Source organism: Mus musculus, chromosome X, assembly GCF_000001635.26.
Source record: "Mus musculus strain C57BL/6J chromosome X, GRCm38.p6 C57BL/6J".
NCBI classification, from domain to species: domain Eukaryota; kingdom Metazoa; phylum Chordata; class Mammalia; order Rodentia; family Muridae; genus Mus; species Mus musculus.
This window is the reverse complement of record NC_000086.7, coordinates 36,155,440-36,171,979: the sequence shown is the minus strand read 5'-3', so window position 1 is coordinate 36,171,979 and position 16,540 is coordinate 36,155,440. Positions and strand designations below refer to the sequence as shown.

Here is a 16,540-nt window from a genome sequence, read left to right as displayed (position 1 = left end):
CTCCAAGCATGCAAACATACAAGAGCATGGGCACACACATACAACACACATAAAAATTAAAAAAAAAAACCAGAAACTCTGAAGGTATAAGTATTTAGTTAGATCTTAAGAGGACCACTACTGACAACTAGTTTTCTTAGTCTCAACTATAAGCTGCTAATATCAATAACTTGTAAATAGAGGTCTCCTATGACAAAGGCAATGGTAGCTATGTATAATATCATATGCACATCATGTATATGATGACAGTAAGTGCTCTATTTCCTGCTTCATATTGCAAAAGATCCGATTCATTTCCATTAGCTTTTAGATAGCTCTTTATTAGTGTATGAGTGCATGCATGTAGCTGTACATGTGGTATATAGAGAGGTTAAGAGAACAAATCGAGGGAGCTGCTTCTCTCCTTTTACCGCTTGGTCTTGAGGATCAAACTGAGGTTATCAGGCAAGCCATCTTTCCTATTGGACCTCCATTAAGTTTTGTGATTACGATTAGTCATCTCTTTAGCTAATGCCTGAAAAAAATGCCCTAACAGTAAACTCATTATATGTACATCCCTTTCAGGAAACTGACACAACCAAGCAACAGGGAAGCTTTTAATAAATGATTGTTAAAACATTATTTTTATAATGTATATTATTTTAACTGTAATTTTCTCTACCATCCACTCACTCTCCCACAACGCTTCCCCAAAAAATAAGACCAAAAAAAAAAGCATTTGGGTGACATACAAAAAGACAATATTTATTTTACTTTCTTATAAGTAGTTCAACAGAAAGTCTTCTACTTGAAGACATTACTGAAAACATTAACATTATTTTATGCATCCCTTCAGTGCCCAGATTCAGAAAAAGGTCATCTGAATGAAAGAAAAGGAATGGTCCTCCTTATGTTGGGTTTACTTATGTAAGTGGGGGGAAATCCATATACCTTAGTCAAAATAATATGTGAACCTACAAGTTTCCAATAAGCAATGTACTCATATCTTTATGAGTCCCTAAGGCCTGGAGATTACTTTTGTCTGTTAAAACAAAGGTACTCCTGTTACCTGTCCCCTTTCCCCCTGCTATTGTACTACTGAAAGAGAATTTGAAGCAAAATATGATGTCTTTGTTCCCATGCTGCAAGACTGTCAGCATAGATGGTTTCCACAGCATTTCAAAACATGCTCTTTACCACCATTAAAATAGGCCAGTAGTTAAAAAAAATTGGTTCTGTGCAAGGCATTTAAGGTGCTTTCATTCTTAGAACTATGATACCCTGGGTAAGGAGTATTTCACTCTTATGCAAGAAAGTCAAGAAAGCCAAGCCTTCTTTCTAGTGAATAGCAGGAGAAACTGCAATATCTAAGATGCCTGTATCCCAGCTGCAAGCTGATACCCAAAAGGGCCAGGAGGAAATACCTGTGCATCAATTGTGCCGTGCTCCAATAGTTCCTGAAATTCCAGGCACAATGCTCCTCTACTACCACAGAAGCAAGGTTCCCCTTTGTACCAACCTGTGGAGAGCAGGGTCTCTTATCTTCCCTGCTTAAGAACAAAAGACACAAGTGGCATCATTTTATTAACCCGAACTGGTACATGCCTGGAGAATTTTGATATAAAATTCTTTAGTCCTTGCTAGTGATCTGTGTGTATGAGAAAGAGAAGGAAGGTACCTCTCACTGTTTTAAATTTGCAGAAATGGTTGGAATGGGGATATATATGCTTATATTGTGAGAATGGAATAGAATTGGAAACCTAATATATGCAAAAGTGAGTAAATAGTTGGAGCTCCATTTGTCTCCCTCTCAATAAAACACAGAATTGACAGGACCACTTACAGCATAGAAAACAGCCATCCTAAGGCTTATTTGCAAACAAAGAGAAACAGATATGAATTTTTCCCCCTCTCTCAAGCAAATGGAGCTAAATTCTAAGTGAAAAAAAAAAAGATATCATCTCTATTTAGAAAACACATAGAAACACCAATTGCTCAAAAACCTCAAATAATTGCAGGCTCACAGGTAAGTTGCAAAATACGTATGAATTACATATTGTTCAGTGTACTCATTTTTTTACCTGAGATGCAGAGTATTCCCTGCTCCACTAGGTAGTCTAAGGAAAATTGTATCTTCGATTCCACTGAGTCAAAAGGCTACAAGAAAGAGGATGGGGGAGCAGGCACAGTGGGACATAAGCATAGAAGATGGGAAGTTCAAAAGTCCAGGAAATGGCTATCCGGAGATAAAGAAAATGCTAAAAAATAATGAGCCCCAAATATATGTAAACCCATGGGTGGGGGTCCTATCCCTCATACTTAAGGGTTTTGCACAAGCTAGATACATAGTCAAAACTTGAATAGCAGAAATGAAAGGTGGGCATACATCATTAGAGTCTTCTTGGTTCCAACTCGAATGCTACCTCATTCTGCATCCATTGTCCTAAAAAGACCAGCAATAACATAAATCAGCCTTGGTGGAGAAGTTGCCCATGACTTTTCTGTATGTGTCATTGCCTTGGCCCAAGATGATTTCTGGAAATTTCAAAGCAGAGGAAAATGCTATTGAAGTGGATAATGATAATGCATTTTAATAGCCACAAACATTACTCAGTGGGTCCTCAAACAATAGGCAGCAGATTGTATCAGTTTTGTTTGCTAGATGTTCTGTGGGAATCTAGTACAGCATTAGTGTACACACCCCAAATGAATTTCCTCACAAGAAAAATTTCTTGATATTATTCCACATAAAGAATACAGAGCAAGCAGAGATTCCTTAGGAAGCCATCACAATTCCTGATTAGATGAATTGATGGTCATTGTCCCCTTGTCTTTGTCCTCTAGTTTGGAGATTTGGCAAAACATCTGCTTTTAGGATTGAACAAGAACGAGAAGAACTCTGCTTTTCTTGAAGAGCTCCTTTGGTTTGGATTTTCAATGCAAAAGTCACATCAAGACCTGTGGCTCTTAGGAGCTGCCTGTTTTTCAAGAGTAGTTTCAGTTTCTATTTAACAAGTCCCCAGATAACAAATGGAGAATGCAATAAATCTTCACAGGGTCACATTGAAGGCAAGAAAGAAATCACTTCTCCCCATCAAGGAGCTGCTTTCTTCAGGTTTTCTATCAGCACTACAGAATCCGTTTCTTCTTTGGATTGTTTCTCATAGATGTCATACTTCTTCCAGTGCTGGAAAGAAGGACAAAAACATGCACAATGACTTTTCTCAACAGTATTCTTTCCTTGCGTACTCTGAGTCAGGGCTTATTTTGAAGTTTGCGTGCACAGGAACCATAAGTGGAATGGTTTCCTGCTTGGGGGTTTTTGATCTAATATTATAAATCTAGTTGGACAATTAATGAAGAATTAACATTAAAGATGGGAAAAGCATAGGGTTGGTTGTTCCATGATGAATAATAGCTGTCTGAAGAAAGACACATTGAGATCTTTCGAAATCTAGATATAGCCTTTTAGAGATGAACCAAAGGGTAGCCTACTTTTCAAACTGTTTCATCTGGGCTTCTCTTTCCTCCTACTCAAACCTGACCACTGCTCCAGAAACATCCCAGGCTCACAAAAGCCACTGAACATCTAGTGAACAAGGCACTGGATACCCCCAAAGTCTTAGTCTTGAAACCTGTGAAAGGCTTTATATGAACAGCTTTATTTAACATCATTTGCCAGACCTTATTTGCTAGACATCATGTATAATGAGCTCATTATTCATAAGACAAGCTCCCCCTGTACGGGATTCAAGCACATCTTTTATGGTAAAAAGCCAACATTCTGGTTCCACATGGCCGCCTTTATTTCTCAATCTGGGGCTAAGAGTGAAATGCAAATTCAGTTCTCTGTAAACTAAAGCTGCGAGACAAATAACAACAACAACAACAACAAAGGTGGGCAAACTATGAGGCCCAGGCCAATCTGGCTAACTGTCCTTTTGAGGAAGTCAAGTTTTACTGAAATATATATATTGGTTATGAAAGTGGCTTTTTTTGTGGTGTAAGATTTAAATTGTTCCAGAGAGTACATGATTAATAAACAAGAGCAAGCCTTTGCAGGAGAAAAAAAAAAAGAACCCTTCACCACTCCCTGCACAAGATTATGTCTGTGTTCCTTCTTTTCTCCTTTGGTGTTCTATAGTCCATTAAGTTTATGGGAAGAAATGGAAGTCAGAGAAACAGACACATGAACAGCCTGTTGAACTGTGTCAGGCTATGGCACTGAGGAAATTAGGAACATCTAGTATTAGTGAATGGAGCTAGAAGCTTAGAGGGCTGTTTAAAATGTTTTTTTCCCCTAAATAAAATATTTAACTCTAACATCTAACAGAGTTGCTAAAGTGATATTAACAAGCGCAAGTGCTGATGGGTGTGTATTGGATCCCTCCCACATTGTTGATGAGAATGTGTGAAATAGTCATACACTGAGCACATGACCCGAAAGTCCTGCTCCTGTGTATTTACCCAGAAGAAATGAAAACATGACCATATCAAGACTTCTGCATGAATATGTACAACACTTCTACTCATGACAACTAGATATAACTGTGATGTCCTTATGAAAGTGAATATTTAAATAAACTATGTTGTACTTCTTAGCAACAAAGAGAAGTAAACTGATGACATATGCAACAGTATGAATATTTTGCTAATGCATTATTGCTAAGTGAAAGAAGACAGACTCAGAAATCCATGTACCTTATGATTCCATTTATATGACACTATGGAAAAAGAAAAGTTCTTGGGACAGAAAATAGATCAGCAGTTGCAAGGGTCTTGAGTAGTAGTTCTTAACCTTCCTAATGTTGGGACCCTTTAATACAGTTCCTTTTGTTATGGTGGCCCCAACCATAAAATGATTTTTATTACTACTTCATAACTGTAATTTTGCTACTGTTATGAATCATAACATCTGTGTTTTCCAATGATTTTAGGAGAGTCTGTGGAAGGGTTCTTCCATCTCCAAAGGGATTGACAGAAGCATTCTATATCTCAAAATTACATTTATTCTTCAAGTTGAACACTTTAAAGGAGTGACAGTTTGTTACTTGTAAGTTGTACTTCAAAAAGTTCTATATTTTAAACAATGTGAAGTATGCAGGCTTCTAACAAAAAAAATTTAAATAATTCTATAACCTTAAACAACAGCTTACTCAATAAATGGCACTATGCCAGCCAACTAAGAATCTGAGAACCAAACTTAAACCTTTCCTCATAGACTACACCAATAAAGCCTTGAAGTATTAAAGCCCTAAATATAAGACGCAAAGTCAACTAAATACCTAGGGAACAACTATATCTCCCATGGGATGGGCTTTCTGTTTTGTTTTGTTTTGTTTTTTTAAAAGGTTGGTTTAATGCAGAAAAAGAAAAATAAACCATTTGTATATAATTAAGCACCATAAATACAATAGCTGACAACACAAAGGATTAATATTTAATATATGAAGCTAAAGATATTGTTCAGCTGGTAGAGTATATATAAAGATCCTTATAAACCACCAAGGAAAAGATAAATATTGCATGGTATAAAAGGACAGGGAACATCCCAGCACTTGAGAGGCAGAGGCAGGTGGATTTCTGAGTTTGAGGCCAGTCTGGTCTAAAGAGTGAGTTCCAGGGAAGCCAGGGCTACACAGAGAAACCCTATCTCGAAAAACAACAACAACAAAAGGGACAAGGAACAAGAATTTTACAAAATAAACTGCCTAAGACAATGCACTAATGAAACTTAAAATATATTATATAAGATTTCCTCACCTATCAAAACACCCATAGATTTTTAAAAACATTACTTATCAACACATTGGGAAAACTGTGTCCAAACAAGTATTTGTACCCTACTACTTTACTGGTAAAATCTAGACATTTGTATACACTACTTTTAATATATACTTCTTGTGAATATGTAAGTGTTTGAATTCTCCTATTTTGCATAAGTAATTCTGGATGTTTCATTTAGCAACATATGTTCTAAATTTTCATAAATTGGCAAAACAGAACTATCTCATTTTCTTTACATCTAAAAACCATTTCATTGCATGAATGCACCATAACTTATTCAAGCCAGACAACCTCTCTGGATAATAATTTGTCACATCAAATCTACAAATTTACAAGCTACAAGGTACTTGGGGAATAGTTCATATATAGCATGTGCAAGCTTCCATTCTCAGCAGAGAGAGGAGGGGGGAGAGGGAGAGGAAGAGACCGGGAGACAGAGACAGAGAGACAAAGACAGAGAGACAGAGAGACCATGAGATCCAAAAATCTGTTTTTACATCAAAGGCTATACAAAACAAGTGCCAGCTGGCAGGATTTAACTTATAATTTGTATTTTGTAGAGATATGATGGCAGAAAGGTAGTTGTGGCAACATGGTATGGTATTTGTCTTTCTCCAAATATAATCACTTAAAAAATAAAAGGTAGAAAAGCAAAAATGGATGGATGGATGGATAGATAAGTAAAATTTGCTAACAGATTTTACAGCTAAACTAGATAAAAACTGATTCCCCTTGAATCCAAATAAGAGTTAATGGGGACAAACAAGTGATAGTTATATGACAAGAATAATAAACAGCTATGGAAGAATATACAAAATGAATCAATGTGGCATCCAAGAGATTTGAGAAGTTGGTGGGAACTCAAATAGCAGTGAGCTAATTTCTGAACATATTCCAAAAATGGAAAGGGTCTGTTAACTCAAAAAAAAAAAAAACAATAAAAAATAAACTAAACCATGGCCCAGACATGAGCTGTCAAAACCGAATGTTCTCAACTTCTTTGCAGGATGGAGCTGCATTCTGAGAAGAGATTAGTGGGAATAGACTCTGATTGGCAGGGCAGGGAAGAGAAATGGGTGAGAAGAAAGAAAATCCAAATCAATGTAGATATGGAGAGGAGGGAATGAGGGATGGAGGAAGAAGTTATAAAAAGAATAAAAGGCCAGATATAGTGGCACATGCATGGAAGCCCAGCACCTGGGAAGCAAAGGTAGAAAGATCATTGTAAGAGCAAGGGAGACCAGGGTGACACAGTGAGACCCTGTCCCAATACTGACTGCATCACCAAAGAGAAGGAAAGGCAGGCAAGTGGGAAGAGGCCAGACTTCTGGAAGTCATTTGTATCACAATTTTGAGAATTTCTCAAAAGCAGTAGAAAGGGAGGGCATACAATCATGAAATTAGTTAAACTAAGGACACAAATGAAGCCTCTTTCTCAAAGCTTAGGAAACTAATTTCAAATAAAAATTAACAGCAGAACAATATCCGGAGAGAACTAACAGTTGCCAGAAAAACTGCCCATGAATACTAAACCCTAACATGTCAAAATTATATGGAGAAAAATTTACATGGAATGGGAAGTTATAAACCCCATGAAGGAATGTATAAAAATCCAGAACAAGAGGGATTCAGAAATGAGATGAGAAAACTCGGTAAAGAATTAGAGGTAAGGGGAAATGATAATTTTATTTCAGAAATGAAGACTAAGCTAGAGAGAACATGCGTGAGCAAACCCAACAAATCATTAGATAATATTTTCAGGGAAGTAGAAGGTGAAATGGAGGGCAGGACAGATACAAAAGAAAGAAAGGCAAAGAAAAGAGTAGAATAAGCTAGAGATTGCACATATAAAATGCTTGAGAGTAAAGTGTTTGCGGTTTGGGAATTTGTTTCAAAATTGAATATACACACACAAATCAAGATATTGTAGTTGGGACCAAAGTCTAACCCAGACTTCTTTCATGTTTCACACATATGAAGTCATAACTGAAGATGTTATATACCCTATTAGAATTTTATGCATAAAACCAAGTTCTGGGAGGTAGAATTTCCCATTTGTAGCATCATAGTGGCCCTGAAAATATTTCAAATATTCTAGCATTCTAGATTTAGATTTTTACATTAGAGGTCTTCAACTTATACCTGAAAAAAGAATCAGCCCAGAATTGCCAACACAATGAATGGTTCTGATAAGATTATTGGATTTTGTGAGAAAAAAATTTGGAAAAGTCAGGGGGAAACTCAAATATTTTAACACAGAAATATAGTCAGATGTTTTAAAACCACTTTATATCAGAAGAAAATGTATGAACACATTTAAGATAGTCAAGGAAGGACCTTTGTGTGTGTGTGTGTGTGTGTGTGTGTGTGTGTGTGTGTGTGTGTTTGTGTGTGTATGTGTGTATGTGTGTGTGTGTGTGTGGTGGGTGTTGTTGCACTGGGTTCTTGTTTCTTTTGTTTTGAGGTTTGGGGGTTTGCTTTTTAAAAATTCCTTATGTATGCTGTCACAACCACTATGAGTTCCATGTGCAACAGCCCTGCTGTTCCTTTTGATCACCCATCATCTCTGCCCCCTCCTCTGCAAGGATCCCTGAGCCTTGGTTACCCAGAGCCAGAAAGATAAACATCACATGTTTTCTCTCATCTGTGATGTTAGCTTTGAATCTTCAGATATGTTTGGTTTATTTGGAATACCCATAAAGGTATGGAAATTACTAACATCCCACAGAAAAGCATGAGAAAGGGAGAGGAGACAAAATGTACTGGTATAAATGGTTTAAAGTTAATAACGGAACAGGAAGTGTTAAAGTGGATAGGGGATGGGAGAAGAGGCTAGAGGAAGAAACCCATGCAGGAGAAATTAACACCAAAGCCATTTAGAGGAAACTTCGTACTGTAGAAGCTTCCCTATCATGTTCCAATGAATATTCTCAATGGGGTGGTCACAGAGATAGCCCTGGTTGAATCAAATGGATCACAAAACAAACCCAAAACTCAAGAATCCAGGAAAGGGCATTTCCATTAGGGAAAGGAGGGCGTGGAGTTGATTGAGATGAGAAAGAATAAGGGATGATGTGTGTGGGGTCAGCTGTAATACAGAATACATGGGCTGTCATACATTATGTTCGTGGATTTTTTTCTCTCTCTCCATCCTCTTTCTCCCCTTATTAGCATCATAGCCTTTCTGTAGGCAATGCATGAAATATGCCCATGTAAGAGAGAAAGAAGGAACACAGGCTCTCACCTAGGATTCAATTTTATGAATTTTATGCCAGCCTAATTTTAAAATCCATAAAATTACCAATCCACAGTTCAATCTTTAATCTGTCATTTAAGATAAAAGAAATGAATCATCAAAAATAGAATAGTGGCCAGAGATGAAAGCATCACAGGTTTTTAGAGTGTAAAGCAATACATTCAAGAGTATTATAGAATATCCGGTCTCAATTTAACATTATTTACAAGTTTGATTACAGTATTTCTCAATGTCTACTTACTAAGTACAGTAAGCTTTGTACAGAATAGCAGTCTTTTAGACACAGTAGAACCTATTTCATACCCCAGTCCTTTTCTGAGCAACAGTTTAAAAAAAAAAAAAAGGCTGAACAGGACAAATTGGAGATCCCACATATAAGAGAACCTGTTGAATGTGGAATGAAAGAGACTAATTTGAATTTGAAACTATTTGCTGTGTCCATTAACCCAATTCCTCATTTTAGAAAAAGAAAAATAATTAAGCATGCATTCTGCCCTTCTAGCAGAAATTGAATTTCAGAGCAGCCAATGAGCCTAGCTGACAACCAAAAAGAAATGCTTCACAGGAAACTGCACTTTAAGGACACCTCAAACCGAGGAAAGCAATGGGATCCTCTGGTGTGAAAGGCATCCGCTGAAGGTTTGACAGGGTGTCAGCACAATACCCAACAAAGTATCTCCAAGTGCCACAGGTTGGGGGTGGGGGAGGGGACTGGGAAGAATGCAAGTAACAGGAGAGAATATGCTGGTGTAATCTTAAAAACCGTGGTTAATCTTAGCCCCGCTGATGCTGGGATAATTGGATAGCATCTACCTCTAGACAACTAAGACACCTGAAAAAAAATCCCAGCAGGGCCTGAGCCTTAATTGATATTAGGAACTCATAATTTTTAAAGCACAGCGATGCTCGCACAGCTGCAGAGGAAAGTATTCTTTGGTTTTTTTGCCTGTTTGTTTGTTTGGTTGGTTGGTTGGTTTTTGTTTTCAAAGATATATACTGAAGTAAAAAATTTAAATATTTGGAATTTTAAAAGCTAGTTTTTGTCTGAACATGTACAAGTGGCACAGCACAGTTGCCTGCCCAGAAATGTGAGGAAAAGAGTGTGCTTTTCTTTTTTAATGGATGCAAGAAACAGAGCTATAGAAGGGTAGCAATTCCTTCTGCGATCCCCTCCCCCACCCCGAGTGTGGCCAGCAGCCCATTCAGTCACATGGAAAAGGCAAACAGCAAAGCAACAGGAGAATTGCTGTTGGCCAAACTGTTACTACAGTGACGAGCACAACAGCATAAAACCACTAGAACCCTTAAGAAAAACTGCACGGACCACTGATTTGTGCTCACATCTAAATACATTGTTTTAAAGGAGCATTATCAATGAAAGTAATGGGTATTTAAAATTCATGGCTTTTTTTTATTTGCATTAAAAGATGACATCTTTGGGCTACTTGGTTCTAGTCCAGGTTTTATAGTCACTTCTCTCCTTTAGAGACTTCTTGGTGGCTCCCAAAATCCCTGTCTCTAATGACGATGTTAGAAGAAAATCTAGGATTTTGCAAATTTGTAATTCAGTATGTGTCTCATCAGACAGCATTCAAGGTCATGTATGTGACCTTATGTGACTAAGTGATTCTGGAAGGAAAAAGCTGCCATTTTAGAGCATGTACATCACTTGTGAGGACTACTTCTGTGTAAAGGAGGCAGATTATGGAGTCTGTAAGATGGGCTCATGGGTGATGGCTCTTGTTTGTTGCTCAAGCCCAGAAACCTGACTTTAATCCCCAGGACCCACATAATACTGAATCGAGAGAAGTAACTCCCCTAAGTTGTCTGACTACACAGCATCCCCCAACACACAGAGAATGCATTTTGGTTTTCTTGTTTTTTGTTTTGTTTTGTTTTACTTTTTTTTTAAAGCAGATTATTCATTTGCTTAAAAGCAGAGAGAAAATTGTTCCCTTACCCTTTCCCATGTGTGGCATTATTTTATTATACTTTTAGTTCGAATGAACTGATTTTGTTTAATGGTCTGCAGTCACTATGAGCGAAAATACCTCATGCTTTCAATGGTCCATCTTTTCAGTACACCTCGCTCACAAAATTACAGAATTATCTGACTCATTGGGACAAAAACAACATATTATCCTCTAGACAGCAAATTGAAAAATCCCTTGCAATTTTCCCGTCTCTGAGAAATATAATTGATCTGATTTTGCCATCTGCGTTGCCATCATTCACTCTACCACTCGGAACTGAAAACTTAGTTATTTTCTTTTCTCTCCACCTTTCATCACCCACACAGAGTCACCAAGTCAAGGTGCGTTCCTTTAATAATGGATCTTATTAGCAGTCTCCTCTGCTGCCATGTACATCTTATTCTCTATTATCTCCCAGACCTGCATGACTACAATAGTCTTCCTCCTTGCTAATGATTTGTACGTGGTTTCTTTCATTGTAAAGGTAATACATGCTGATTATAGGCAATTTGGAAATTTCAGGGAGATAGACAGAGAGGATCAGCTACCCATAATCCCTCTGACCCAGTTCTTTCTACTCATTGTTCTGTATGTACTTAATACAGTTTTCTAAAACTTGCCATTATGATTTAATACATATTTATAATTTGTTTTGTACTCACAAAAGTGGTTTTTTTTTTTTTTTTTGGTGAGATACTGTTCTTTGAAACTAACTTTTTTTTTAAAAAAAAATCATGCAATGGATAGAAAGTCTGACTGCAGCTGTCTTATTTTATAAATAAATTGTCCTTCCAGCTGAAAGCTGTTACGTTTTCACTATCCTTAGACATGATACTTTATATGTCTTATCAAACTTTTCTGACACTTAGACAGCCATTTATGAGATTCAAACATTTCATCTGCTTGTGGGAAATTCTGTTGTTTCACTAATTTTGGTTCTCATCTGTTATTTTAATAAGTCATTATTTATATGTTGATTTCACGTCATTTATGTACCAATTCTCCTACTATTTTCCTCATAGCATATTTTTGTTCTGGAAAATAAAATCAATTCTTAATTGATGGTAGCTCATTGGTTACTAGATTTTCATATTAGAGAAAAATGGTGCATGAATCATTTTTTTTGTTTTGTTTTTCTAGACAGGGTTTCTCTGTGTAGCCCTGGCTATCCTGGAACTCACTCTGTAGACCAGGTTGGCCTCGAACTCAGAAATCCTTTTGCCTCTGCCTCCCGAGTGCTGGGATTAAAGGCGTGCACCACCACGCCCGGCTATGAATCATTCTTGTGCCATGGTTCAGTTATTCCCAAATTATGTATTTCCAAGAGTATAATTTACAAGAACAAAGGTGCTTATTATATTTTACCCAGTTATTGTCAAGAAAGAAAATACCGGTTAAACACCCCTAATCCAAAACAACCCAAATTCTCAAATGTGCCAAAATCTGAAACTACAAAAGTTCTGGATTTTGGTTGGGTGTAGTGTTAAATGTCACTTGGGAGTCAGGGCAGCTAGATCTCTGTGACTTCAAAGCCAACCTGATCTACCTAGTGAGTTCCAGGCTTGTCAGGGCTACATAGTGAGACCCTCCATTTAAAATAAAGAAGTTTCAAAGTTTGGATTCCTGATTTTCAATCTATGTATTATTTCAAAATCTTAAAAAAAAATTCTGTTCTCAAGCATTTCAGACAAGGAACAGTATTGCATGACAAGTATCCTTTTTTAATTTACTTGTTAACAACTAGATCTTTTTTTTTCCCCGAAACAGGGTTTCTCTGTGTAGCCCTGGCTGTCCTGGAACTCACTCTGTAAACCAGGCTGGCCTCGAACTCAGAAATCCGCCTGCCTCTGCCTCCTAAGTACTGGGAGTAAAGGCGTGTGCCACCACACCCGGCTCTTAATTCTTTTTACAATTGAATTAAGATGGGAGTTTATACCTTGTCCTATTTACTTTTCGAATGCTGTAAAGAGACACCATGACCAAGGTACCTGATAGAAGGACAAGTTTAGAGGGGCCTTACAGTCATTGACCATCATGTGGGGGAGCACAGCATCACACAGGGAGGCAGGCATGACACTGCAGCAGAGAGCTCATATCTCATCCACAAGCATGAGGCATAGAGTTAACTGGTCCTGGAGTGGGCTTAGGGAACTTGAATGACAAATATTCTCCAACAAGGCCACACCTCATAATCTTTCCCAAACAGTTCCACCATCTGAGGACTGAGTATTCACACATAGAAGCCTATGGGGACCACTTTTATTCAAACCACCACATAACTTATTGGTTGGTATATGATGTGAATTTGGTGTTTGCTCACAAACACTGGACATTTGGATTGTGGTATTTTACCTAGTCTCCATCCTGCTGAGAAGAAAAGCAAACTCAAATATTATACCACGGCCTGGCATTGAGGCCAATACGTTTCAGCATAGTAGTAGTGGAAATTACAGAATGAGGGTGAATAGGAGAGTGCGTGCCGTGCTACTATTCCAAATGGAAAGATTTTAAGTAAGTAACTCTGGCCAAACAAAACCATCTACTGCTGCAAACCAGGCCTACTTCCAGTTTGATGCCATACATGTACCTCCTTTCTCTAATCCATCTTCGTAGCAGGAGAATGTTATTACTCATACCTGATACCTTCTCCCTGCATACTATTCATAATATGATCCCAAGTCTTCTTGTAACTCCTCTATCCTAACCATCTACTGTTAAACCAACATCATAGAAGACAATGAGCTACTTGAGGACAAGCATTCTATCATACAGGAAGTAATAAGCACAAGAACAAAGGCAAGGGAGTTCTAGAATCTCAACCCTCAACTAGCTGTGTGACTAAGGCCAAGTTTCTTGACCTTCCTGAGTCTATGTCCTCATCTGGAAAATGATACTAACAGCACTCTCTTAATTGTTTCCTCTATGCTGTGACTAAATACTTGTGACAAAGGCAACGTAGAGCGGACAGGGTGGATTTTAGCACACAGCTCATGATACAGTTCATCACAGCAGAGAAATCAAGGCAACGGGAGCTTGAAACAGCTAATAACCTCTCATCCACAAAAAAAGAAAAGAAAACAGAGATGAATGCCTACTAATGCTTAGCTTGCTTTCTGCACCCTATACAGTCCAGGATCCACTGCCCAGGAAATGGTCTCAACCACAACTAAAATGGGCCTTCTAGCATGAGTTAGTATAACTGAGATAATCCCCTGCAAGCACATCCAAAGACCTGTCTTCCAGGTGATTCCACATTCCATCGACAGCACTCACCACCACAAGCACCCATACTATAGAGGTGTTATGAGAACTCAGTAAGGTACATAAGCCAAGCACTCGTTTCCCCTTCCTGATATACACTAGATGTTCAATAACTGCTTTCAGCATTTCTTGGAGTAGCTGTTGAAATAAAGAATGCTATGGTACATAGATAGTGTTACCAGGACACAAATCACCTATAGCCTCTTGTTAAATATGCAGATTTGTAGGATTCATCCCCTGACTTGACAGCAGTTCTGGAGACAGTGCCCAGGAACCTGTACTTCTTGCAAGAATTCCAGTTGACTATGACTCGATAGAGTTGAAGGCCCATTAGTTGCCACACTAAGTTTACATACATTATACAGTCTTTCTGATAGACTGCTTGACCTACCTGCCCAGTAGTACCCTGGCTTAGGCATTATCACTCTCTACAAAATGGTCTGATTTTAAATTAAAGTACTCTACAAGAACCCTTTTCTGCCAGCCCGTCAGTCTCCTCACTCCCTGTCCCTAGCTGAATAGCATCACTGCCAAATATGAGTCAGTCATTAGTATGAGAGTCAACAATAAATGCATATTATTGCCAAAAGCTCTACTCACTGGTAACATGCATTAAGCATGTCTAAAGTGTGAGGCATGTTAACTAGTTTTTAATGTTATTATGCTCTGTATTTTAGTCCACAAGACAACAGCATGAGACAGGTGCTACTCCTCCTACCATTTTCTAAATGGGAAAACCAAATTACAGAAAGGCTAAGCAAGTGACCTAAGGTCAAAAAGGCAGTAAATAACACAGTGGATATCTGAATCCAGACATTGTGACTCCAGAGTACAGGCTATTATCTAGTACACTACAGCACTTCTCTAAATGAAGTGCCCCGTGCCTGTTATTACTAATTTAAGCTATCTACAGTGCTATTAATATCTATTTCATACATGTTCTTCATTATCTCATTAGGGTGACTGCATTTATCACAGAAACCTCAAACTATTATGCTCCTATGCCTTACGAATCTAGACATAGGATCTAGAATGAGAGTCTGCAGGAAACCAACAGCTGGAGTGGGTCTGTTCTCTCTGTATGTGCTTAGAGTCCAGCTTTGTAACGCAATTGTATGAACAAAGTGTATCTTAGTTGTTAATCCTATCTATATTTACTTCTACTTTTAAAAAGGATCTCAAAGTTGAAGGCCCACCACTTAGGTTAGTTTCCCTAAGGAGGCTCATCCTCCTGTGTGTTTAGATAAAATATCTCATTCCTCAGAAAGAGGATAGAGTCCAGTGATCTGAGACAGACACGGTGTTCTGAGAATTTCTTAGCTGGTATGCTTGGCCAGATATCCAAACATTTTTAAATCAACTCTTTCATCTTTTAAATCAAGTGTAGCCTAAAATAACCAATTTGGTCTGAGGAGGTGACTCATTAGATCCGACCATTTTCTGTGTAACCATTGGGGATCTGGGTTGGAAATGTCAGCATCCATTTTAAAAACTGTTCATGGCTGCTGGTGCATGTAGCCCCAGTGCTGTGGGGGGCAGGGACATAGGGATCACTTGCTGCCCACCAGCCTCACTGCAGGTTCAGTGAAGACCCTTTTTGCAAAGGAATAAGGCAGAGAGTACCCCCTCAGCATCCTCCTCTGGCTTCAGCATGCATAACCGCTCCCCAACATATAACATACACACAATATCCAATTTGAAGAATTCTGATTCATGCTGCAATATGAGAAACCTTGAAGACAGGATGCTAAATAAAACAAGCCAAACTCAAAAGGGCAAATATTGTGTGATTCCATATATATGATATAACCTAGAATAGACAAACACACAGAGCACAATACAGACTAGTGGCTGCCAAGGGGAAGGGATGAAAGAACAGGAAGTTTGAGTTTGGTGAGGTACAATTTCCATTAAGAATGATGAACAAATTCTAGAAGTAGATACTGATAGTGGTTGTAAAACTCGGAAAATGCATTGAAGGCTACTAAACTATCTTTTCAAAATGATTGGAATAGTCAATTTCATGTTACATGTATATTACCATCAGTTCTCAAAATCTCATACCCTACTTCAATACCCCATGAGGCAGTGCTTACCAGGGTATCATCATTCTGGTCTCCAAACATTTCTTTAAAAATCTTGCCAGGATCAGGAATTGGAGGAAATATAATGATCTTAAGCCTTAAAAATAAAACAAAACAAACAAAAAAAGAGATACTTTTTAGATCTACCTTCTGGTGCATTAGAGTCTCTCACATAAATACAGCTATATTAAAAATAGGCA

The 16,540-nt window shown here is 38.0% G+C and overlaps 1 protein-coding gene and 1 long non-coding RNA gene across 3 annotated transcripts in view; one reads left to right on the top strand and one right to left on the bottom strand.

Moving 5' to 3' along the window:
• The window catches only part of Gm42406, a 58,258-nt gene that overhangs the window by 24,309 nt on the left and 17,409 nt on the right, over positions 1-16,540 (top strand). The gene's annotated exons all lie outside the window — the stretch shown is intronic.
• Positions 718-16,540, bottom strand: part of Il13ra1 (interleukin 13 receptor, alpha 1) — a 59,155-nt gene continuing 43,332 nt past the window's right edge. The window contains exons 10-11 of the mRNA NM_133990.5: positions 16,353-16,437; positions 718-3,166 (exon numbers count right to left, since the gene is read on the bottom strand). Of these exons, the coding sequence (NP_598751.3) occupies positions 3,074-3,166; positions 16,353-16,437 (178 nt within the window). The 3' untranslated portion in view covers positions 718-3,073. The remainder of the gene's footprint in view (positions 3,167-16,352; positions 16,438-16,540) is intronic.